The sequence below is a fragment of the Ambystoma mexicanum genome, chromosome 11 (assembly GCF_040938575.1).
Source record: "Ambystoma mexicanum isolate Mex_15411 chromosome 11, UKY_AmexF1_1, whole genome shotgun sequence".
Classification (NCBI taxonomy): domain Eukaryota; kingdom Metazoa; phylum Chordata; class Amphibia; order Caudata; family Ambystomatidae; genus Ambystoma; species Ambystoma mexicanum.
This window is the reverse complement of record NC_090934.1, coordinates 1,315,883,446-1,315,908,878: the sequence shown is the minus strand read 5'-3', so window position 1 is coordinate 1,315,908,878 and position 25,433 is coordinate 1,315,883,446. Positions and strand designations below refer to the sequence as shown.

Here is a 25,433-nt window from a genome sequence, read left to right as displayed (position 1 = left end):
CTAAGCAAGTGTGGCGGGAGGGGGCGCAGCAAAGGGTCATAGAACATAAGGAACAATCCAAAACAGAAATTCGAGCAACGGGAAGAGAGAGAGCAATGAGCTACATGATGGGGCAACAAAGAAAGTGAGAAGGGAAACAGTTAATAATAGGACAAACACACAATAGGAGTGAAGGATAGAAGCAGAGCAAAGGAGACATTTGAATACAGTAAAATAAAACGGATCAACAGCAGGTGGGGAGAGATGGAAATAGAAAAGCAAGACTAGAGAAGGGCAGGCCAAAAACATAAGATACAGTGCAAGAAAGATAATCAAAAAGGAGTAACAACCACAACCGAGAAAATGAAAAAACAGATATAGCCAGAGTAATGACACGAGAGAGGAAGAGTAGTTATATCAACAGATACAGTGAGATATAGGAGTGAAAAAGAAACAATAGAATGCAGAAATGGGAGAGGCAGAGTAACCGAGAAACAGACCGGAAAATGTGGCATAGCAACCCTTAAGGGTAAGAGGCAGAGCGTCAGAAAGTGAGAGAGACAGGGGAAACAAAGTAGCAAAGGTAAAGAGAGCTGGAGCAAAAACATGGAGTTGCTGTCAAGCGGGTAGTGCTAGGCAGCAACAGTGGGCCCGAGAGGTAGAGAAGTGATGCTGGTAGAGTGAGGGGCTTGATTTTTGAATCGCCTAATGTAACTAGCTGGCATCTGTATTACTTAACACCCAAGTATCATGAAGATTAAGCTGGGTAATATGTATCTACAAGGTTCTTGTGTGGGGAAAAATGTTTTCTATAGGTGCAATGAATTATTTAGAACCACTTTGAAATGCATCTGTTTTGTCACTTTACGCAAAAATTGAATAGTTGTCAGACACGTTTTACTTTCTTGCGAAGGAGGAAAATAATGTTTAATCTAAAATTGAATTTACTCTCCAATTCTAAAAATTGGGAGTAAAATACTCTCATTTCAAAATCCTATCTGGAGCACTGAACACAAGTCTTATTGAGTTATAAAATGGCACAGAGTTACAGTGGACTACAAGTCTTTGTTTTTAAAAAAAACTCAGACTTTACTTTTGTTTTTGAATGACCTGCTGCACCAGTTTTAATAGTTGAGACTTGTATGTTCAGTTACAACCTTTGAAAAAAGCTTGTTTACAACTTTTTTTTTTCTTTTTTTTTGTTTTAATTTTCATTTTCCAGGCAGGAATAGTAAACGGTTACACATTAATTCTAAATATGCATCTGTCATTCTTTTTGCCCTACTAGCAAGTAGAAAATCAATCTTCAGAGCTTCCTTCCATGACTCATTTTCCTTCTGTTCGTGGTCCATACTGCAGATGTTCAGTTATTTGCTCAGCTTTTGTTTTTTTTTTTTTTAAACCTTTTTTTCTTTCAACAGGCACAAAAGTAGTTTTCATGCAAAGACAAAACACACCCTTCTGCAGCCGGATAATCTCAAGATAGACGAAAACAAAGCAAACTACTTTTGAGCTTGTTGCAAGATGTAATTCAGAAACTGAAAGGGGAAAAAAAAGACAACCAAATAAGAAGTGGGCAGTATTGACCCAAAATAGAAACATTATTTATGGTCCTGATGAATGCAACCTAGCTGTTAGGGACATCCTATATTTGTTTTTGATGCCCTTCTTTGCCCAATTATTTTATAGCTTTATGGCATAAACATTCAACTGAGGGCATACTACATTCTTGGAAGTCCTGTCTTGAATGTTCTATTTTTTATAGGCTGAATTTCTTCAGTGAGCCAGGTTAAAACAACCTTTTTTTTTTATAAAATCTTTATTTGTTTTTAGTAAAAAAAAAAGACTTTACAAATATTTAGCTCTTAAGTTACATTCACAAGTAAGTTACATTGTTTCAATTACGGAAGTCAAAACATAAAAACATTTCAACATAAAAACATAACATGAAAATAAAATCAACAAAACCGTTTCACCTTAACTAATAGACTGAGAAATACCATAATTACACGACTTTCGATTTCACTCTCAATTATCTTCAACAATTTTGCTGTTTTAATTATTGATGAGTTTGTGGAACCCCACAAAAATCTTGTCCAAATCCATTCTCAATTACACGACTTTCGATTTCACTCTCAATTATCTTCAACAATTTTGCTGTTTTAATTATTGATGAGTTTGTGGAACCCCACATAAATCTTGTCCAGATCCATTCTCTAGCTGTATATGTATTAGCTTGTATAAAAGAATTTATCATGTTGTAACGCTCGTTTTCAAAGTGAGGGCAATGGATGAAAAGATGTTTTAAAGTTTCTTAAACAACCTTTGCTAATGAATATTTTCTATAGCTATTCATAAGTATCACGTATCGTCTAGAAGTATAGGTGCAGTTGAGCTTTGTAAGTTCTTTATATCCTTATTAGATGGGTGGCACATCAAAGGTCAGGTTTTTCCCCCTAATTGTGGAAAGTGTAATCCTTCCAAAAAGGAATGTTGGTGACAAATGCACTGATGTAATTTCTATGTGATGTGGTTTACCCTGTATAAGGCATGCTGGCCTCAAATTCTGTCAAGGGTTTGATGTATTTTCTAGAGGCAATTTAGGAGGTTTCTGGTGAGGATTCCGGTCTACTGGAAAGGGGTTGGTGTGGCATGTCTGTACAATGATCTTTAAAGGTCAGCATGCAAATGACATAATTCAAGATAGCCCTCTTAGTGTTACAAACCACTCCATAGGTCAAGCGTGCAATTGTACTGCCAGACCTACTTGTATATAGTACACTGCCCTATTACCCAGAAACTGCATACACAAGGTACTCTTATGTGATCCTACACATTTACTAGTCCAGATGCTTGGGCAAACAGTAAGATGTGCCAAAAGAAGACCGTATTTGCATGTCTTTTGTTGTATACTTGTCCAACAAGGCCATTGTTTTTTCCTACTGCCCCACTATGTATTTGATCCGTCACAAAGAGAAACTGGGTTGTGACAAAACCAAAATTAATCTAATTGAGCAGGTAACATCAAGCAGGTTTGATAATTATAGGTTATCGAGGCACATGCGCACAAACGGGCGTAATTCTTAATATGCCTGGATGCCACTTCATGAGTTCACATTTCCATAAACCTTCATGAGGTATGCATTCCCTCAATAATGCATACATCTAATCCTCCAACAGTACCTTTTTTCTTCCAGAGGCAGTTTCCCTATGAAGTGTAAACGGAACACAATGTGACCGTGTAAGTGATCACTGAGTAACATGCAGGTTTTACTTATTAAATCTCTAAAGCCTCTGTTGACCAGCTCTAGATAAGGCAGAATTCTGGTAGCAGTGCAAGTCAAGCTTTTAGATAATTAAAAAAAAGTCTTGTGGTACCTAGATGTGAAAACCTGCTCAATTTATATTTTCTCAGGAGGAAGAAAAACTGATCCAGCAAGAGCTTAGCAACTTGAAAATCACCGTTTCCTCTCCCAGCACGTCTCTGGTAAGTTACATAGTAAAGAGCAAATGTTTGGAATGAGATTAGCAATATCTGTGCTTTCGTTTTTTCCACTGATAATACCAACCTTGTTTTTAATTCTTTTCACGGTTAAACCCATTGCATCTGCATTCAATCCTGCAAAATGCTTGTTGATTTTAAAATGAAAGTTTTATGAATGTTTGTATAACTATTTATTGACATATTCATGAAAATTGTTTTTCAAGTTACAGAGTGGATCTAACGTATAGAATAGCTGGACATTTTCATGTTTATCTTTACATGTACTGTCAGCTATAGCACTCGGCTCTCATTCCAGAGTGTAATATTAAATGCATGCTTTCTGTACATTATTAGTTAGCAGCACCTAAAATATAGTATTTACTTTAGAGTACTGATCATCCTGATTTTTATTTGCGCTCACGCATATGTCCATGATGGGCGCCTGTGTCCCCTCCTTCCCGACCCCCGTTACCCAACTAACCCATGTTTGGGTTTTTCCATTTTTGGGCCAGGCAACACCTGGCCGCCACGAGCATGACCTGGAGCATGTGGCCCTGAGTGTCCTCCTGGTCGTCCCCAACCTCAATCCCAAAGAGGAGCAACCAGGGGCAAAGGGGTCTGTCTATCCCATCAACTCCCCTGATCCAGGATAGGACCTCTCCCCAATACATCTGTACCCTGGGGCATGACCACCACATATGTATGTAGTCTCCAGTGGTGTTTCGACATTTCCAGCAGTGTGGGTCATAGCCTGGGAGCATTCTGGATATTCTCTGGGGGGGATAGTGCCACCTATGTAGGACCTTTAATGCCTGGTATCTGTATTGGAGGGACGTAGTTGAGCGATGGGCTCGGATACACATCTTGGTCCACCTCCTATCATCTATTGCCACGCCAAGGTCTCTTTCCCATTGCGTTCGTGCTGGGGGGGGTCCCTTGGTATTGAAAACAAGAGGAGTCTGTACAACCGAGCTATCACCCCTTTGGAGCCCCGGGTGGAGATGATCATTTTCTCAAAATCTGTAAGGTCCCTCCTAAGAGTGTCCCCCCATGAGGGTTCCGAAAGAACTCCCTTAAGCTGAAGGTAGCGGAATGGCGACAGCTTACCCAGACCCAGAGCCTCCACGAGGTCAGGAAGGGGCATGAAGGATCCCCCCACCCATAGATGGCCGGCCCTAACTAGGCCCGCCTCGTACCAACTCTGGTATGCTGCTGGTTCTGCTATTTTGGCCAGGAATGGTGGCGCCCAGATGCAACTCGGCGGGGAGGGCCAGGTCGTGAGCCACCTGAAGTAGCTCCCCTCCTTCCAGATCGACCAGAGAACCCCCAACACTGGGTGTTCGTGTACCCTCCTGGGAATGCGTGTTCTTGGGACCCATAACTGCTCGTCGATCGTGACTGGGGCGAGAAGTCTATTGTCCAGGGCCACCCACTGCTTCTCCGTCCCAGGATTAAAATGGTCAACCAGAATCCTTAGCTGGGATGCCCTGTAGTATGCATCGAAATCGGGAAACCCCACCCCTCCATCCTCCTTCGGTCTTGTCAAGACATCGTAGGAGATTCTGTGTTTCTTTCCCGCCCTGAGGAATCCAAGCAATACCCGCTTCATTGAGTCAAAAAAGGGCTTCGGCACTTGGGTGGGGAGCATCTGGAAGAGAAATAGGAACTTAGGGAGTATTACCATCTTAATCAGGTTGAGCCGTGCCATCCATGAAAACCCCGCCGCCGCCCACCTCTCAATATCTCTCTTGACAGCTGTCCATAGTGGGGTAAAATTGCGCGCGAAGAGGTCGCCCGGAGAGGATGGGATTTGGATTCCCAGGTATCGGAACCCCTCCCTCTGCAGTTGGAAGGGGAGACGTTCTACATATTGTACCTCCGATTCTGGCAACTGGCCCCCCACGAAAGCCACAGACTTGTCTAAGTTGACCTTGTACCCACAGAGGTTACCATAGCGCGTCAGGGCCTGTAGTACATGAGGGATCGTCTGCGATGGCTTGGTAACATACAGGAGGACGTCATCTGCGAACAGACTAATCTTGCAATGGGAGTCGCCCAACCGGACCCCTGTGATGGTTTCATTGTTGCGTACCGAAACTGCCCAGGGTTCCATAACTAGGGCGTATATCAGGGGGGGATAGTGGGCATCCTTGTCTTGTACCTCGCCCCAAGGGGAAAGACTCTGACTTCGTCCCATTGGCCACCACCCTGGCTGTTGGAGAGGAGTACAGTGCCGCCATCCAGCCCAACCACCTCCGGCCCATCCCCACCGCAGACAAGACCTCTCCCATGAATTCCCAGCTCACCCTATCGAAGGCCTTCTCTGCGTCTAGGGACAGGAGCAGAGCTCCCTCGTTCCGGATCTCCCTTGAGTACATCACATGGAGAGTTTTACGCATGCTGTCCGAGGCTTGTCTATTAAGTATGAAACCCGCCTGGTCAGGGTGAACCAGTCGTGGAAGGCTCTTTTCTAGGCGAGATGCCAGAATTCTAGTGAATATCTTGGCGTCAAGATTTAAGAGGGAGATGGGTCTGTAGGAGCCACATTCCCTCAGGTCCCTTCCCGGCTTTGGGATAACCGTGATGAGGGCCTGGAGGAAGGAGGGTGGGAGCGTCTCCTCGTTTCGGATTTGGTTAAAGAGCTTGGCTAGGGGCTCCACCAGCGAAGGTGAGAACTGCTTGTAAAAATCGGCTGTGTAGCCATCTCCCCCCGGGGCCTTGCCCACCCTCAGCCTCTTGATGGCCGCCTCAACCTCGTCAACAGTTATGTCTGACTCTAGTTCCTGTAGTTCCGCCTCAGTCAAGCGGGGTGGGGGGTATTCCTCCAAGTATGCCCGCATCTCCTCTGTTGATGTTCCCCCCTGTTTTGTATACAGTTCCTTATAGTAATCTGCGAAGGAGCCCACAACCTCTGCCTTGTTATTAAGCATGGAGCCCTCCCGGCCTCTGATGGGGCCAACCCTTCTCTCAAGTCGACATCCCCTGGCTCTGCGAGCCAGCAGCGTCCCCACCCTGTCTCCCCTCTCGTAGTACCTCTGTCGTGTGTATCTCAGCTTCTTAACCACCTCTCCTATGAGAACCGTGTGTAGGGCCTGTTGTTTCTCGCTCATTTCCATTAAGATGGATTCCCTGTCCGTCCCCCCCTGGTTGAGCCTACCCCGCAAGATTCCAAGGTCCGCCCGTATCCTGGCTTCGATGAGCCCTCTTTCCCGTTTACGTCTGGCTCCCTCCGCTATGAGGAGGCCGCGAAAGGTGGCCTTTGCTGCCTCCCACACCGTCGGCATGTCTGTTTCCCCATTATCATTTGTTTCGAAGTATGCCGCCATTTCGCCTCTCAGGAAGTCCCTAAAGACTGGGTCTCTGAGAAGCACATCATTGCACCTCCAGTGGGTTGATCGAGAGGAGACGGGGAGAAACCAGCTCGCCACTAGGAGCTCGTGGTCGGACCAGGTTATTGCCTCGACTCGTGGATCCGTGGCCACCCCGCCTCCCTCCTTAGAGGTCAGGAGCAGGTCAATTCTGGTGTATGTATAGTGTGGAGGGGAGAAAAATGTATAGCCTCCCGGTTCTGGGTGTGTCGCCCGCCAAACATCCTCCCAATAGTGTTCCCTCAGGAGAGTCTGGAATGAGATATTGTCTTTAGATGTCGCCTTGGGTTCAACCCCTCGGGCCGTCCACCAGTCTAGTTTGGGGTCCATTACAAGATTGAAGTCGCCCCCAAGGATCATGGCCCCTTCCGCCCATTCATCGATTACCCCCATAATTTGGGTTAGGAACCTAATCTGGCCAGAGTTGGGTGCATAGAGGGTGGCCAGAGTGATGCGTTTGCCCTCATGAGTGCCCTTGATTGCCAGGAACCGCCCCCCAAAGCCCCTCTTGGTTTCACTTTTGGAGAGATGGAACGTTTTATTCAGGAGGATCCCTACCCCCTCCTTCTTTGAGCTTCTGTGGGATGCCCAGTAATTGGATCCAATGTCCCTTCCCCTTATGGGTGATTCCTTGCCCTGTCTATAGTGAGTTTCTTGGAGGAAGAGTACCATTAGTTGTTTGCGAAACATGTTACTCGTCAGGGATCTCTTGTTCTGGGAGTTAAGGCCCTTGACATTAAGTGTGCCTATCTTGCCCTCAACCATTGTCATATGGGGAGGCCCCCTCTGTTTGTCCTGTGTCGCAGTGTTGCCCTGTAGTCTGTTTCCGCATTGTGAGCCCTAGCTTGATTCGGCTATTCCCCCCTCCCTTCCCCTGTGTCCCCCACCCACTCTCCCCCACCCAGTCCTTCCCTCCCACCCCTCCCCGCATTCCCTTTTCCCTTTCATTGTGTTCCCACAATCTCGTGGGGGGGTCTCGAGGAGGATGGGGCCCCCACACTTCTTTGCTGCCAGCAATTACCCGGGGCTGGGTACGGAGCTCTCAGCTCAGGCAGCCATGTTGCCTGCGCCCCCTGGTGGCCTACCCAACTAACTTTTAACTCTGAATTGCCAAGTCTTTAGATGTTTTCTAGTTTGACTTCTAATTATTGAGAAGGTCTTTGAAAAGTTACGAAGCTCTTATTACCAGTTATCCAGTCCTAAGTCAATAACAAAGGTCACTTGAGTTACCTGTCCTCCTCTGACATTGTGAAATGGTATAAGCATTTGCCTGGTTTAAGGGTCTCTTCAAAGTATTTCGGGTTATGTTTTTGTATCTTTTTAATTTGAACTGCACCATGAAATGAGGGTTTTGTGCAAGGCTTCCTTTGTTTATTTAGAACCGCTTAAATTGTAGTCATGAATATTCCTTTCTTAATTTTTTTTCTTTGAAAGTGATTTATTTTGTTGAATTGTATCTGGTATGTAAATTCTGTAAGCAGTCTAACAATTTGACAATATGATGTTTTCTGATTAAATGTCAGACCACATGTTGTGCTGCCTCGTGTTCTGGAGTTTGTTCAGTTATACCCTTTCATCTATAGTTCTGGAAAAAATATTTGGGGCAGGAAAAGTCACAGATCAGACGACTTCAGTAATGGCAAGAGCGAGAGATGACTAATGTGCGTTGAATACAATTTACACGGTTGCACATAAGGCAAGGGCTGCTTTCAAAAGACAAGCATGATGTAGATAATATGGGTCATGATGTAGATGATATGTGTTCTGTTTAATACAAATGAACGTGTGGCCAGTGAAGAACAAATGCTTAGCCTGTTGCTTGACTTCAGCAGAAGACGATGAACAGGATGTGGTAGCTTCCTCTTTCTAAGCACAGAATAGCAGCTCCCTGTCTTAAACGGCTAAGTTCAAGACATGCTTTTTCGGGCCACCAGGCAGATCAGATAAGAAGCCAAGGACAGGAAGCACGATACCAGACTACACATCTACAGTTAAAGTGTCCAAAAGAGAGTGTCGCTTTTCACCTTTTCAGAAACGCCTTGACTATAATGGGGTTTTAAGGGGCCTAGGATCAAATGACACACGTTGCTCTTTCTCTGAACAGAAGCCCCACTCACTCTAAGAGAAACATCCAAGAGTCAAAGACAGCAACTGTCACTTAAGTTTGCACATAGGTACATCATGTGTCCAACTGTGTCCAACACGAAGCAAAGCACAGGAGCAGTGTTAAGTGCTACAGTTTAATTGCTGAGGTGTCGGAATTGATGCACCTATTCTAGGCCCTCTTTAGTATAAAAAGCACAGACTGACAGGGTAACAAACACACAGCGCAGCAGAGGAAATCGTGGGGGATTGGGAAGATGCATCTATTGCAGGTCCCCGAGCAGAAGGCACAAACGGAGGCATGAGCAGGCCCGATTGATAGGAAGTCATGGTCCATTTTCATGCAGCCCACAAGGCCTGGAAGGGTGAGTTTAAATGTGGAAGTCGAGCTGTATGGATATTCTGAGACTGAAGGCGTGTTTTATTATGTTACACCACTCCCGATTATACCATAGCTAAGTATAGGCCAACATAACATAACTCTCATGTTGCTCAAGCTGGTATCACAAAATGATTAATTGTGCTTGTTCTTTATTAGATGTAAATCATGCTTTTAGCTTCTGAAGTAACGCTCTTCACATGTTTGGCAATATGCTACGCTATTATTGCTGCTTCCATAGCAGGTGTAATGAGAATTAGAGCTGGTAGAAAACAGAAGTGTTATTAAATATATTGACTTGCTACCTTCAAGTGTCAGCTTCATATTACTGTGGAATGCTTCATAATGAGGTCTCGCGGACTCCAAACGAACTACACAAACACTTTTCCTGGCACTATTATGTCAAGTATGTCAAGGGGTGCGAACACTCAAGGAAATGGTCCTAGCGCTAGACCAAACTCCTAGGGGCATCCCTTGCCTTAGAATACGACTTTTGATTCCCTGCCCACTTCACATAGCCCTATTTGGGGTTGAGTGAGGGGGCAGAAATCACGCCCTATAGGGGCAATTACGTCAAGTGGCACCCCAGATGGTACGTCTTAGAGATGATCAGAGCATTACTAATATTTAAATAACCTCATGTCCCAGTCACGATAGGACAGGGCAACATATGTTTTCTAAAAGCCTTTTTTTAAATAAGAGGTTAGAGTACGTACAGGAGATAATCCACATTCCCATCAATTGTAGGTTGGCTCTATTTGATTGGCTCCGAGCAGCGCACTGCCACGCAGGGAATACCAATTTCGCAGTAGCGCAACTTGGTGGATTGCCAGCAGAATCCCTCTTCACTCACTTAAAGACCCCAGCTAACGGGACAAATAATGTATATGCAACTCTCCTAGTGAGGGGAGACTTAGACACCATTCAGTATCCCCCATACTTGTATCCTGAATTGGCTCTAACGCATACAAATCATGTCAACTGGCTTGCAGGTAATCCAGTTTACCCACAAAGAAGTGCAAGGCATGGCCCGTTAGCTACACCCAATCTGTCACTAGAATTCTTGGCCCGGTTTCATCCAAACCACGGAGGTCCATATATGCAGACTTAACTACCAATTGCTAGCCACCCACTTTGATACAGTGCTCAACATTGCGCTGCAATATGCAGCTCAGCAAGGCATGGCACCCACACAGCAACTTCAAGGACAGCTGGATGCAGGTGGGGTACAACTACAGACAGTGAGAATAATATTAGGATCTTGTCCATCCAAGAATGAAGACATTGTCATGCGCTGAGTGGGCCAGCGCCTGTGGGACCACTGGCGCGCCCGCCTCCATTGATATTGCTGTTACGTTTCTTTTCTGCTTCTGTTAGCGGTCTAGTGGTTCGCAACATGGCCGCTGCTGGGAGGTACTTGTTTCCTTTCTTCCCGGCGGTTGGCGCGTTGCAACCCCTCTACTGAGGTAGTCCTTTTCGGGTTCTGACGCTAGGGAGTACTTTTTCCTTCTTTGTGCACTCTGCACGACCTTGTTCTCTCTCTCTACTTCTCCTCCGGTTGCGTCATGCCACGACTTCTTTCTGTCTCTCCCTTCTCCCCTGTTTGCTCTCTAGTGGCTCTCTTTGTTGCTTCCCAGTCTCTGTTACCCTCTTCTTGTGTCTGTCCTGCGCTCTCTCGACAGCCTGTCTCTCTGTTTCCCGGATCCTTCTGTCTTCCGGCACTGTGCTTTCAATTGTGTGCCGGTGTTCTTTCTCTCCGGCAACCGCTGTTCTGTATCTGTTCCAGCCCTCGCTTCCCGTTGGAGCGTTCTCTCTCTCTCTCCAGCTCTTACCTTGCCCCTTACTTCTTGTGGACATTAGGAGACTGCGCCCAATCTCTTGTTCTGGTTTACCTCCCACCAGAACCCACCTTCCAGCAGGCGGCTGGTTGATGCACCTGCCATTGTCTCGTGCATTGGATATTAAGGAACTACAGCAAAGCAGACCTCACAGACCTACTCGTCCTGCTTAGGTGTTTTTTGTGCATTCCAGCTTTTTCCCCTTTTTCCGGGCAGTCCCGAGAGGCGCCAGCTGACTGCTACTCCACCAGGATATCAAGGTGGCTTCCTCTCGTGGCAGGCCATATCTTCATTAAAAAAAAAAAAGGAAAGCTTGTGGTAAAAAAAAGACTCCAGAGAAAGACATCAGCCCAGATGAGCAGCAGGGGGATTTTAGGAGCTCCGAGGAGGAAAACTACCCATTTGACAGTTTGCAACGCCAGACAGAAACTATGGCCACAGCAAGTTCAAGAGCTTGTGGCGGCTGTTCAGGGCTTGACTTTGGAAGTTCAAAACTTAAAAGCCGAAAACTCTGTGTTAAGATAGTTGGTGTTGGGCCAGGGATCCACACCCTGCTGACCTTCCTCACATGGCCCTCTCTTCTGGCAAGTTGGAATGGTTACCTAAAAAGCTTAGAGTTAATCGAAGTGTGCATGGTCTACTTCACCTTTCGCCCTCACACTTACGCTGCGGAACACTCCTGCGTGGGATTCGTGGTGTCAACCGTGACTGGAAATAACTTGGCCTGCGCTACACCATTGCTCACCGGCAACAATCCGGTTCTCCGCGATGACAACGGATTCCTTAATCTGCTTGGGCAAGCCTTTTAACGTCCGGAAACCACATATGTGGCATGTGAAGAACTTCTGGATATTCACCAAGGAGCGATCGACCTACTGTTCTACATCACCTCATTCAAACGCCTCGCAACGGAAGCAGTTTGGCCAGAACAGGCCCAGTATGCCATCTTTCCACGAGGATTGAAAGAAGAACGGAAGGACGAGTTAGCAGGACATCCCGACCTGCAACCTTTTCTGACCTCCTTTCTACTGTCCTACAGATTGAATACCGATTAAGTGAACAGAGATCTGAGAGAAGGAAGAGCAAGGCACCCATGTCACAATCCACGGCAGCATACTCCCCTTCTCCCTCAGCTATACGACATATCGAAGGAAGAACCAATGCCCATCGGTTCTGCCAGAGCCCCACTCACCCCAGAAGAAAGAAAACATTGACACGAGTCTGGACTCTGCATGTATTGTGGCTCAGACACTCATTTGCCTCGGGCTTGTCCAGAAGTACCACCTAGGTGGGCGGGAAACGAACGCTCGACCTCGGACCTAGCAGAGATGGGAATCTGAGGGATTACTTGCAGTGCCTAGGTCTCGCTCTCGGACTCCCAATTCCGGTAACGAAGACATGTGCCTCATGGTCATTACTCTGATCTTGGTCTTAATACCATGACCTCAATTGTCAACAAGTATTGCATGTGTCCTGTCTGTTCCAGAAGTAAGGCACACACCAAAAAGCTGATTGGCCTCTTGGAGCAGATTCCGATCCCCACTAAGCCCTGGACACAGCTCTCAATGGATTTCATTGTGGACCTTCCATTGTCCCAAGGATGCCCTTGTATAATGGTCACAGTCGACTCCTACTCCAAACTCGCTCACTTCTCCCCTCTGGCAGGGGTCCCATAGGCCTCGGTGATGGCTGAGGTGTTTATTGGGGACATTTTCTGTGTCCATGGTAACCAAAAAGATCATCTCTGACCGCGGATGCAGTACACCTCCAGGTTTTGGAAGGCTTTGTGTAGCCGCCTGGGTATCGAAAGGGCCCTTTCGTTGGGTTTCCATCTGCAGTCGAATGGACAGACTGAGCGTCTCCATGCAATTCTTGAAAAGTACCTTAGGTGTTACATCAACCAACATCAGGACAATTGGGTTTCTCTCTTACCCACTGCCGAATTTGCATATAACACTGTGCATTCAGCGATAGGTATTAGCCCATTCTTCTGCACCTATGGGCTACACCCCTGCAGTTTCCCTCCGACCAATACGGACCCCACCAACATACCTACCATTGAGTCCAACCTGGCTGAGATAACCTCAGCACACAACACTGCCAAGAAAAGCCTTCTGGAAGCACACAGCAGGTACAAGACACAGGCAGATCGTCAGCGCAACCCGGGTCCTGTGTGGAATGTGGGTTCTAGAGTTTGGCTGTTAACAAGATACATGCCCCGTTGGGTTCACCCTTCGAAGTTGTCTCACCGCTATCTCGGCCCTTACGAAATCCTCTCAAAATCAATTTATTTGTTAAATTTATATAGCGTGCAAACAGTCCAGGGGCATTGAGGCACTGTTACTTGCAAGAGCTTAGTTACAGGTTTACCGAAGTGGTAGCAATAGTAGGGCACATTGTAAATCGGTACTACAGATCAGAACATGATACAGTACATGATGATTCTCATGTGAAGAGGATGGTTTTCATGGCTTTACGGAAAGAGATGAGGGAGGCCAGTGACTTATCGTCTCAAACTCCCTAAGAGTCTTGCACACATCCGTCCGGTATTCCACACATCCCTTCTGCGCCCTGTTGAGCCATGCTCTAGTCCCGTACCCGTTCGCAGGCTTCCGTGCTCTTCCACCACTGCTCCAGAGGAGTACGAGGTCTCCCTCATTCGTGACTCTCGGTACAGAACGGGACGTCTGGAGTACCTGGTGAGTTGGAAGGGTTACCCGGCTTCAGGGGATTTCTGGGAGCCCGGGTCCTATGTGCATGTCCCAGATTGATTTGCCTGTTTCACCGGGCACACCTTCGGAAACCCGGGGGGTCCAGCTCTGAGAAGGGAAATACTGTCATGCGCCGAGTGGGCCGGCGCCTGTGGGACCACTGGTGCGCCCGCAGCCATTGATTGTGCCGTTACATTACTTTTTCGCTTCTGTTAGCGGCCTAGTGGTTCGCAACATGGCCACCGCCGGGAGGTACTTGTTTGCTTTCCTCCCGGCCGTCGGCGCCTTGCAAACCCTCTACTGAGGTAGTTATTTTCGGGTTCTAACAATAGTGAGTACTTTTTCCTTCTTCGTGCACTCTGCATGTACTTGCTCGCTCTCCTTCTCCCCCGGTCGTATCACGCTGCAGCCTCTTACTGTCTCTCCGTTCTCCCCTGTCCACTCTCTAGTAGTTCTTTGTTGCTTGCCGGTCTCTGTTGCCCTCTTGTGTCTGTCCTGCGCACTCTCGTCAGCCTGTCTCTCTGTTTCCCCTGATCCTTCTGTCTTCCGGCACTGTGCTTTCAATTGTGTGCCAGTATTCTTTCTCTCCGATAACCGCTGTTGTTCTGTATCTGTTCCAGCCCTTGCTTCCCGTTGGATCTCTCTCTGTCTCTCTCTGTCTCTCCTCTTGCCCCTTGCTTCTTGTTAGGGAGAATTCTCTCTTTAGGCTGAATTTCCTAACCTAGTGAGTCCCCCAGCAGCTTTGCTGGATTTCTGGAGTTTGTTTTGTCCTCCTGCCAAGTGTGAGACTCTTTTTCTCCCACTCTTGGACATGATTTATGGTATTCCTTTGACTGATAATGTGTTTTATGGGCTATGGGGTCCTTTACTCCATAGGGTCTCATGTGTTTTTACTATGTGTGTTACACAGCACCCTCCGTGCAGTAACACAGGGGTGTCATAGTGACCCCCCCCCCCACAATAGACTCCATACCCTGGGACTGACTACTGTCCCCCAGGGCATGTAAAGTCACCATTGGCTTTACTACTCCCAAATTATTAACAGAAACCAGTACAAACCATCATATTGTGGACGTACTGGTCGGGGCAATTCGATTGCCCTGGGGTCTGTTAGTCGAGGGGGCACGTCTCCGCGTCCCCACCCCCCCGATCGAGTTTTGGCTGGTGGCAGTGGAAACTACTTTTTATATTCGACCATGAATATTTTCCTATGGGATTTTCCCATTGTTCGAGGCTACCAAATTTAATTATTTACTTCTCATAGATTCGAACATACCGCTGGTTTATTTAATTAATATTAATTCTCCGGTTGGTATTTTTTGCCAAGACTCGATTCTAAAATGGCGTTTGTGTTCTCTTCTGTGACTCCAACCCAAGTCGAGCCCTTTGTTCCACTTTTTGGCGGGCTTCTCCACAGAAGCCTCCAAAAGTGGTGCCACTCTGTTTGGGTACCACAGGGGGTGTGGGAGGGGGTTTAGGCACCCTGGACTGAGTTACCTTGGTAACTCAAGTCACACCCTTGTGTGATTGGCCCATCACTTAGCATGTTTGAGTGACAGCTAGGCTGAGTGAATGGGGGTTTTCTGCATAAAAGCAGGGCTTTGGGGACTGGAACTTCAGAAGTCGCCACAGGACCTAAGAATCCGACGAGGGAGAAGCTGAGCCGATTTACCACGACGACACCACCGGTGGAGCCCTACAGAACCGACTCGCCACTTCCCGACGACAGAGAAGATCTCCCGGCTGGAGAGGCTTCTTCCCCTGACTGGTGGGCACAACCAGTTTTCCTTTCTTTCTTCGCACCCCAGCCCAGTTTGTGGTCGAACTGCCCGTGCCAAGCACCCCGGCAGCCGGATAGCCACTCACCACTGAACCGCGAATCACCGGACCGCGCCTTATACCTGAGAAACTCTGCGGCTGGTTTTTTCCCTGGCAATGCAACGGACTCCTGTCTTCCTCCACGACGAGATCCTCTCTTCCCCCGGACGAAGCACCGACTTGCACCCGCTGCCAGGAACAACTGCCCCCGTTGGAGCGTTCTTACCACTTTAAGGTACCGTGTCCGCCAGCCCTCCCTTTCTAAAGATTGCAACAAGGTAATAATAACTCCTTAACCTTCTAGACTGGGCTGGCCGCCTTGACCCTCTAACTGGTCCCTTTCTATGGTCCAACTCCTTTTTGAACCGTTACAAGACTTTTGTTTACTGCAACCGTGTGACCTTGGACACATTTCGTTTTGATCCTCTTAAAGCGAATCCAGCCTATTGACTCTGAATTCACGATGTTACTTTGCCTTTCTCTCTTGTGTGTTTGTGGAAAAGTGTTGGGATCTGTTTCAATTTATTCTCTGCTTTTCTCTCCCAACAAACTATTAGAGTGCCATCTACGTTAAGCGCTCACCGCTGTCTGAAAATAAGTGGGGCTTTACTTAAGAATTGTCTAATATTCTTTTAAGGGAGTGTATATCTTTTAGTGACTGTGTTTCTGACTTGCTTATTATCAGTGCCTGTGTGTTTCTCTAGATGTGGTTTTAAATAAATAAATATATCTCTTTTACACCAAGCCCTGGTCAGTGTTTACTTGTTCTATTGTGTGCTCCTGACCTATTGTGAATACTCTGTATACTGCCTAACTCTTCTTGAGGGAAGTCTGACTCCTCAGCCACAGCTACCAAGTGAATCTGTGTGGTACAGACTGCTACCAAGTGGGTTACTGCCAAACGCCTCTAGTCCTAAATCTTTTGCAGTGGTCCCAGAGGGAACTGCACAGGTTTCTGCCTAACACTTCTTGTGGACATTAGGAGACAGCGCCCAGTCTTCTCCAAGCCAGATCCCTTGATCTGGTTTACTTCTCACCTTCCACCAGATCGGACCAGCAGGCGGCTGGTTGACGTACCTGCCATTGTCTTGTGCATTGGATATTAAAGAACAACAGCAAAGCAGCCCTTGCAGATCTACTCATCCTGGTTAGGGGTTTTTTTGTGCCTTCCGGCTTTTTCCGGGCTGTCCCGAGAGGCTCAGCTGACTGCTACTCCACCAGGAAGTCATATGGGGAGCTTATGGAAAAAGAAGACTCCAGAGAAAGACCTCAGCTCAGGTGAGGAGGAGGGGGATTTTGGAAGCTCTGAGGAGGAAAATACCCATTTGACAGACATTCCCAAGTAGTATTCAGAAAAATTAGGGCAATTGCAAGCTGCCTATCCACAAGTCACTCCCCAGCACAGATATAGGGCCCTAGCCATGTTTCTTCCTTCTGGCTGCACACCGCCTCTAGCGAGCTGTGACAGCTGGATCTCAAATCTGTAACTGGCTGGCTTTATTTACAGCCGATGGGCACGCTGTCCATTACATCACTAGCACTCATACTAGCTGACACCATTGGAACACAAGGCAAGGTAACATCCATTAATTTAGGCCTGTCTATAGCGTATAACAATTATCAAATGGTTGAGAGCATAATCCTACCCTTATTAAAAGTCCATAGGAAATTGTCCTTATTGAATGAGCAAGATAAAAGGGAGCAATTTGGGGAGATAGTAACATCCACCTATCAATCCCTGGGCAGGGATCACTTTGGTGGAAGACCTGCAGAGACACAGAAAAAGGGTAACAAGGATCTTAAGCCAGATAAAGAGACCCACCACGAAGGAAGGCCCTCGAAAGGACGAGGATCGTTCCATGCTAAAAAAAAAACACAACAGACCACAGAGGCGGCAATTGTCGCCCATAGAGGAAGAATAATATCCAGAGCATGGGCCTAAAAATGAGAGAACTACAGGAGATAGGCAGGCCACAAAGTGGCAAGGGAACCACAGGGGTAGAAGATCATGGGGTAAGCCTGGGGGACTGGCCCATTTCAGACCTACTGACTATGATTTTAGAGATAGGAAACGTATGAAAAGTCCACAGAAGTACGGCACTGATAAATCCGTCTCCTTCCCAACAGGCACAGACACCAGACCGTTCTAAGGCTGAGGGTAAGGAAGTGAAGCTTGACAAAAAATACACGGCAGCCCCACAGGTGTCACAGAATGCAGAATCCACACACTCATTGCATCGTCCCCAAGACTAAGCGACACTTGGATTGAGGTCCTTTTAGACTATGGGTCTTACATTTCCATATTTGAATGTAGCCACAAGCACTATTGGAGCACACAAGCGCACACAGGAATGCACAGATCACTACTCCCATTGGGCAGACATTAGCACATAATGAAGTGTATTTTGTAATAATTTCGCTAGAAGGCGAACACCCAAAGAAAACTGAAGCACTATTTTGGCCACGGCTACACATTCAATATAAAGGGCTTTTAGCATTTCAAGATTGGCCACCATTGTATGTAAGGAAAGCACAGAGGGCTGAGGAGGTGGTAAGGCCTGCTTTTTCAAACAATTGAGTGGGGAACTTGTCAGTCTAGAAATCTAATTCGAGACCGCAAACGTATTTTGGTGGCCGTGGGCCAACCATCTCATGCACGATACGACAGAATATAGGTTTTCGAGTTTTCCAATGAACAGCCATTTTGATGTAACAAGAATCGCCATTTTGTTTTCTAACCAATGCTCATTGCTTTCTGTTCCTATTGCTTCGCAGTATATTTTCCGCTTACACTGCTCGACTGTGGAACATTGCTGTCTGTATATGAAAAGGACAAGGCCACAGGGCCGAGAGGATAACAAAGAGTTTTGCTGAAACACAAACATAGGCAGCGCCAGGAAGAATGCCCGGCTCCCTCCTTAATGTAGGCTTGAAGCAGAGCCGCAGGGCATTTTATCATTTCACAGCTGCCAGCCAGTCTAGTTATATGGTAGAATATGTTAGAATAATACCGCTAAAGGCTTGAATTATGCTTTTCTAACGGCCCCCCTTTCCGAGCCCGCTAGAGCATGTCGGCTCCCAGGACGCGAAAAGCACCTGATAGATAGCAAGGTCCGGAATGCAACCCCCTCTGCATGTAGCTCGCTTCCAAGAACAGAAGCGCCATGTTCTATTCAATAACCGAAAAATGCCTATGCACTCACAAATTGCAAATTGTTACTAGAATAGATGTTTGAAGGTGTCATAGTGGTCGGAGATGTCCATCGTCACACCAAGTTCAAAGAAACCCAATGAAGAGGGGTGTTAACTATGTCATAGCTGATTGTTTGATATGCATTTTGTATATATGTAACTGATGTACGTAATTCACTCTCTTGCATCCCTCGAGGTCTAGAGATACACGTCGCGGGGCGTGAGACCGAGTTGGCCAATAAAACCCTAGCTTTGGGAATACAACCTCGTGTCTGGTGTTTCTATCGTGTGTGGTGACCCGCCTTGTTTCCATAGACGTCAGGGTCCCCTACGGGCCCCTTTCAAACTGATGCAAAGATATGCAAGAAAATGGTCAGCGCTGGCAGTGGTACAGCTGTTTAAAAATGATGTAGGGCATGATCAGGAATGTACAACCATATACAAATAAAAAATAAATAAAAAAAAAGATAAGGAATGTCAAGCACATGTGATTCCAGTACTGAAACTACCCCCGCCACAAAGGCAGTACCCAGTTAAACCACAGGCAGTTGCCCACATGCAGACCATAGTAGACCAGCTAATGGACCAAGGGGTAATCATAAAGTAAGCTAGCCCACATAACGATCCAGTGCTCCCAGTTTTACAACCTGATGGTACCTACCGTTTTATTGTGGTTTTTCGAATTTTGAATGCACATTGTAAGACGGAGGCAGTCCAGAACCAACACAGTTCTGGATTACTAGCCAATTTACACAGATGTAAATATAAAACAACCCTCGACCTAGGCAATGGGTATTTCACACAACCTTTAAGTGTAGAAAGCCATAAATGCACTGCATTCACGTTTAAGGGGACACATTTCCAATTCACTAGGATAATGCAGGGGTATAATAATTCATCTAGCACATTCTCAAGTAGAATACCGAGCTTGCTTGCAGACATTCCTAATTGTTGGCAGTATGTAGATGATATTTACATCACTCATGAGAATCTCAGTGAACACTTGCAACAAGTAGACAGTTCCCTAGAGGTCTAACCTCTCACCCTGGCTTTTCAACCAATGCCTGGCAACTCTCGCCCACTGCATTGCCACTGTCTGCTCAAATTTCCAGTGCTACACTGACGACACTCCACTCATTTTCAGGCTGCCTTCTGCCACCTCCTCCCCTTCTCTCATCTCTGATTGCCTAACTGCCATTCAAGATTGGTGTGCCGCCAATGGTCTTTGTCTGAATGCCAGCAAGACGGAGATCCTCCTCATTGGCACACCTTCGCCATCCTTTCCCCTCACTCTCTGGCCGGCCTCCCTTGGCCCTCCTCCTACGCCCACCTGAGAGGCTAAGAACCTCGGGGTTATCTTTGACTTCACCCTTTACTTCTCTGCCCACATCTGAGGTCTCTAAAAAGTCAAAATGTCCTACTGCACCTCCTCAGAGCTACTCTGCCTTTCCTCTCCTTCCCCCCAGAAGCAAATGGTATCCCAAGCTCTGGTTCTCTCTAGGATGGACAATTGTAACAGTCTCTTTCTAAATCTACCTGCCTCTACTCTCCGCCCTCTGCAACTAATCCAGAAGAGGACTGCGAGACTTGTCCTTGGCCTGAAGCCCCGGGATCGTATCTCTCCAGCTCTGAAATCTCTCCATTGGCTCCCAGTGGATGCAATGATTACATTCAAAACCCTATGTATTGTCCACAAGGCTTTCTGGGGCCTGGGTCCAAAATACCTTCAGCTATCCCTCCGCAAATACATCCCCTCTCGAGCTCTTCGCTCCTCTACCTCCAACTCCCTCAGGGTCAGTTGTTTTTCAAAGAAACGAGCTGGGGGTAGATCTGTCTTCAGCTGGGGCCTCCCTGTGGAACAGCCTCCCTGCCATTCTAAAATGTGAGGAGAACCATCTTCAGTTCCGGAAGCACCTCAAGACCTTCCTCTTTTCTTCTACCTTCGCACCCCCTCTCCCCTGCTGATCTGTTCTCTCTTGACACTGTGCACCTGGCCACCCTCTGTCCTCCAGGCCCAGGTACCTGCTCACCCTGCCACCCTCCCGCACTGCCTCCAGGCCACCCCTTGCACTGGGGTCTGTATCTGTACCCATACAGCCCCCCCTTTTTCTTCCTGCACTTATCAGACCTACCCTGTCTGCTGCCTTAAACCTAGCACTTCCAAATTGCTGGCTGCACTACCACTGTTTGTTGCCTTTATTATTTTATTGTTATTTATCTGTTTCTCCTCTGCTTTGCACTTTCCACTTCTCCCCCTTCCATGCACTTTTCCCCTCCCACTCTCCCATGCACTTGCGCATTCTCAATGTCACTGGGCCTAGTAAGAACGCTGTTTTGTTCTCCCCTGCTCCCCTCCCTTGCCTTGTCGCGCTCTGAAACACTTTTGTACGAGCGCAATAGAAATAAAAATATCAATATCAATTCACACATTGGCTGCAAAAGGGTACCTGATTAATTTCAAAAAGTCAAGAATAGCTCATCATGAGGTTACCTTTCTAGGATTCACTCTTTCAGATGAGGGCAGAGGCTTGTCAGCAGATTTTCATGAGAAGTGTGCCAATATAAGACCACCCACTATGCTTAGGCAGTTAGCGGCCATTCTAGGGCTGTTAAATGTTGGCAGATCGCATGTTTCTAATTTTGCTGAGCTAGTGAAACCATTGTATGCTTTGATAAAACCGAATTTCAAGGCAGCTCACTGGCTGCATCAGGTATACTCATTAATGACTCTCACAGGTCTTTTACAGGACAGGAATACAGATAAAGACTTAGAGATAAACCTTGTGGTGGGAGACAATGCTTTCACATACAGTATGCAATCTAGGGGAGACTAAACCAATTGCATGTAAGTCGCATGTATATTCCATACCTGAATTAACATTTACACCTGAGGACACATTCTGGCTTCAGTTGAGATGATTATTCAGAAAGAGAGACTTCTGGCAGAAAATAGAACCATACACATAAACGCACCTTTAGCTCAACTTGAAGCTGCCTCAAAAGCTAGCGTGCCAAATGCAAAGGCATTACATACCACATGGATTTAATGGTCATCATCTCAACATGCTCCAGATGTAAAGTACCATTCCAAGGCAGAATTGCAAAGACTGAGTGGATTGAGTTGGACAATGGACACAGAGCCAGACACCTCGCGGCCTGACATACCATCGTTTGATTTTTTTTCCGGGTAATTTACTGCTATGGTTCGGAAATTCCAGCAGTGGAGACAGTCTAAGTACGCTGCCGTGTGCGCAGCAGTCGTAAGACACTTCACACATGAAGAACCATTTATACACACTGATATTGCAACCAAGTACCTAGGAGACATGTGTGCCCAGACAGCTGAATTGCATGGATTACTGCTTGCATTGTGCCAAGCATATTCAGGGAAGCCCATACCAGTGGTCTCAGATTACATTGTCAGGGCTTATAACACTGACTTGCATTGATGGATGCAGAATGACTTCAAAGACATTAGGCATAAAACTATTGCTTCCAGGCAACTCTGGAAGCAGGTTTGGGATCTTAAACAAACTTGCCCTTTGCTATGGGTGATGCACACAAGAGCACATACCAAAGGGCACATTCATAGCACGGGCAATGCATTGGCAGATAAATAAGCCAAAGAGCACACAGTGAGAAAAAAGATTGCAGCCATAACTCACTCAGCGATTGCAATGGATGAGGAAATAAGAGGCTTGTTTAGGTATTGTACCTAGGCCAAAAGTTTTCCCCAGTAATTATGTTTGACATTGAAAATAACAATGAAATCGTCACCATTCCTATGAAAAAAGGGATCATATTCATAGATGAATCCCTAATAGAGCAGACAGGAGAAAAGCTGATTGCAGCCACACCCACTGAACTTGCATCTGCCCATTTTGGGGTGAGTGCAACTGCACAGCTGCTCCTTGACCGTTTCTGGTGGCCAGGCCTTCGACAGCAGGTGAAAATATATATAGCAAACTGTGACACATGTTTAAAGACAACTGTGGACCACAGCAAAAAACCTAAGGAGGTTCCTTTGAGAAAGTCAGCCTCGCCCTTTGAGATCTAATATATGGATCACATAGGCCCACTGCCAGCAGTAAATAAGTATAAGTACATGCTAGTAATAGTGGATTCCTGCACTAGGTTTACTTGGATGATTCCTCAAAGGAAAGCACACTGCAAATCTGTCATGCAGGCACTTGGGAATGTAGTAGCGGTGACAGCAACCAAAACTTGCCATGCTGACAATGGTCCTGCTTTTTCGGGGCGGGCTCTGAAAAATGCGTTGGAAGCATGGGGAACAGAGTTGCAATTCTCTAACCCATTTTCGCCTCAAACTAACAGGGTTGTGGAGAGAGCCAATTGGACCATAAGTTAGCCTGACTAAATGCGTTTTGTCACTGGGGACGTAACTGGTTAGGCCATGTGCCATTAGTAATCGGGAGTGTGAATAATTTTCTACACCACTCTCTATGCAACTGTAAGACCCCATTTGAACTCTTGTTTGGGAGAAAGATGTATTTGCCTGACTGGCATACAATTCCCAGCACCCTATCTAGGCACTAGCAACTGCTAGCGACAACGCTGCTGAAGGAATCCCTCCAGGTGGAAGCTGCTGAGGCCAGTCCTGAGAATACTCTCAAAGCAGGAGATTGTGTCCTGGAAAAGACTCCCTTTGGAAATAACAAGGGGGGCCCTGGGAGACTCTCTGCCAGACATGAGTCCTGGTTACAAGAGCCTTACCCAGAATCTTTAGCTCACCATCTTTCACAGAGGAGAAATATCCTAAACATATCAGTCTTTGTCCTGCCCTGTGGCAGTCCAGCACCAAAATGCTAGGCAATTCTCCTCCCCCTTGTTATTTTCATATTTCGAGTAACTTTGGGTCTCGCCCTCAGTTACTAGGGGAATCCAGACGTGGACACCTTGCTCACTATTCTTAGAGAGGCACAGCTACACCCTACTGATGAGGTTCAACCAGACCGAAACACGTGTCTGGGGTTGCTGTTGGTACTCTTGTTCAGAGGAGAATTGCCTAGCATTTCGGTGCTGGACTGCCCCAGGGCAGGACAAAGACTAATATGTTTAGGATATTTCTCCTCTGTGAAAGATGGTGAGCTAAAGATTCTGGGTAAGGCTCTTGTAACCAGGACTCATGTCTGGCAGAGAGTCTCCCAGGACCCACCTTGTTATTTGCAAGACTCCCTTTGGCCCATTTTACAGACCAGAAGTGCAGGTAATCAGAGTGAAAGGCTCCAGAGCTGCTGTCCTACCAGCACTACCACCTAAGAGAGGTACTAGGCATGTTTCTGTGGATCACCTAAAACCTGTGCCGGATGGTTACCGCGATTTTTCCACACAATCTTCCTCTTCCAAGTGAGAAGCCCACGGTAGATGAAGAGATGGAGATCTGGCAAATGATGCTGATGGCGTTCAAGATGAGGAAGAATATACCAATATTGACTACACTTCCACAATTCAGAAAAGTACCGCAAGTCTGCCAATTTGGAAACAGAACGCCTTTGTAGGAGCTAAAGTAATGAAAGAATTATTTTGGACAGACTTTCTAAAACAGTGTTATAAAATGTTGGCAGTGTATTTTCTCCTATTGTGGATCAGCCTCATTTTATACTTCATCTCACTGACTTCTGGGCATTTTCTGAGCAAGGGTTCCACTCCACTTGTAAGCAAAGATGTTGTTCTAAAACCTTTAAATTCTTCACACATGATAGAGAAAAGAGAGCTCCAAGAGCCAGGAACACCATCCTCAAAACAATACTTCTTCTAACTATGGGTCATGTGTGGATGCCATCGTTCAAGACATATAATGGCTCAGCAACACAGCTACAAGTTCACACCTTTTCTGTGATTGATATGATAGGTTATTTGTAAGATATGATATGATATTTATAACGCGCTTAATACCCAGAGGTTTCTAAGCGCGGACCCGGGGATCGAACCTGTGCTGCTCCATGTCGTCTTGCTTCCAAGGCGAGCACGTTGCCACTGAGCTATCCTCCCGAGTCTATTGATGAATCCAGACTGTTTGCACCCAGTAATCCTGTGTCTAGGATATACAGAAAACCATTAAGAACTAGGCTTCAGACATTCGCGCAAAATGCATTATTTGATGTTTTTGATGTGGAGGATCTCCATGAAATAGGGCCCCATGTGTGTTATGTGCGATATTACAATGCCTTTTTACTTGTCAAACGTGAGCCCATCTGTGGCCCAAATGCACATTCTGGGAACACTGTGCAGTGCCTTTTCAAACCGATAGTCCTGAATTCAAAGCACATTATATTTCACTGAGACCATACCAAATGAGTTTCTACCCTGAGTGGGAAAAGGCAGAAGGTGAGTTCTGGAGTGCGTCTTCTAGAGAAGCAGAAGAACAGAATTGCACCAAGCATATTACTTATGCATCAGGGAGAACTGTGTTATGGGCGGTTCAAGCAAATGAATGCAATAAAAGAAAAGCAGGACTCTGGTGGGCCGATATAGAGCTTGGAACTCCCATGACACAAGCTATATCCATAGGTAAGCTATGCCAAGGAATGCCTTCACAGT

General features: G+C 46.5%; 1 protein-coding gene across 4 annotated transcripts in view; it reads left to right on the top strand.

Moving 5' to 3' along the window:
- AP4E1 (adaptor related protein complex 4 subunit epsilon 1) overlaps window positions 1–25,433 on the top strand; it is an 822,644-nt gene that overhangs the window by 33,415 nt on the left and 763,796 nt on the right. For 3 of the 4 annotated variants that reach the window (XM_069624813.1, XM_069624815.1, XM_069624816.1), the window contains exon 2: window positions 3,395–3,466. In XM_069624813.1, coding sequence (XP_069480914.1) covers window positions 3,395–3,466 — 72 coding nt within the window. Of the gene's footprint in view, window positions 1–3,391; window positions 3,467–25,433 lie in introns of those variants that run through there. The other variant, XM_069624814.1, reaches the window with a different exon arrangement.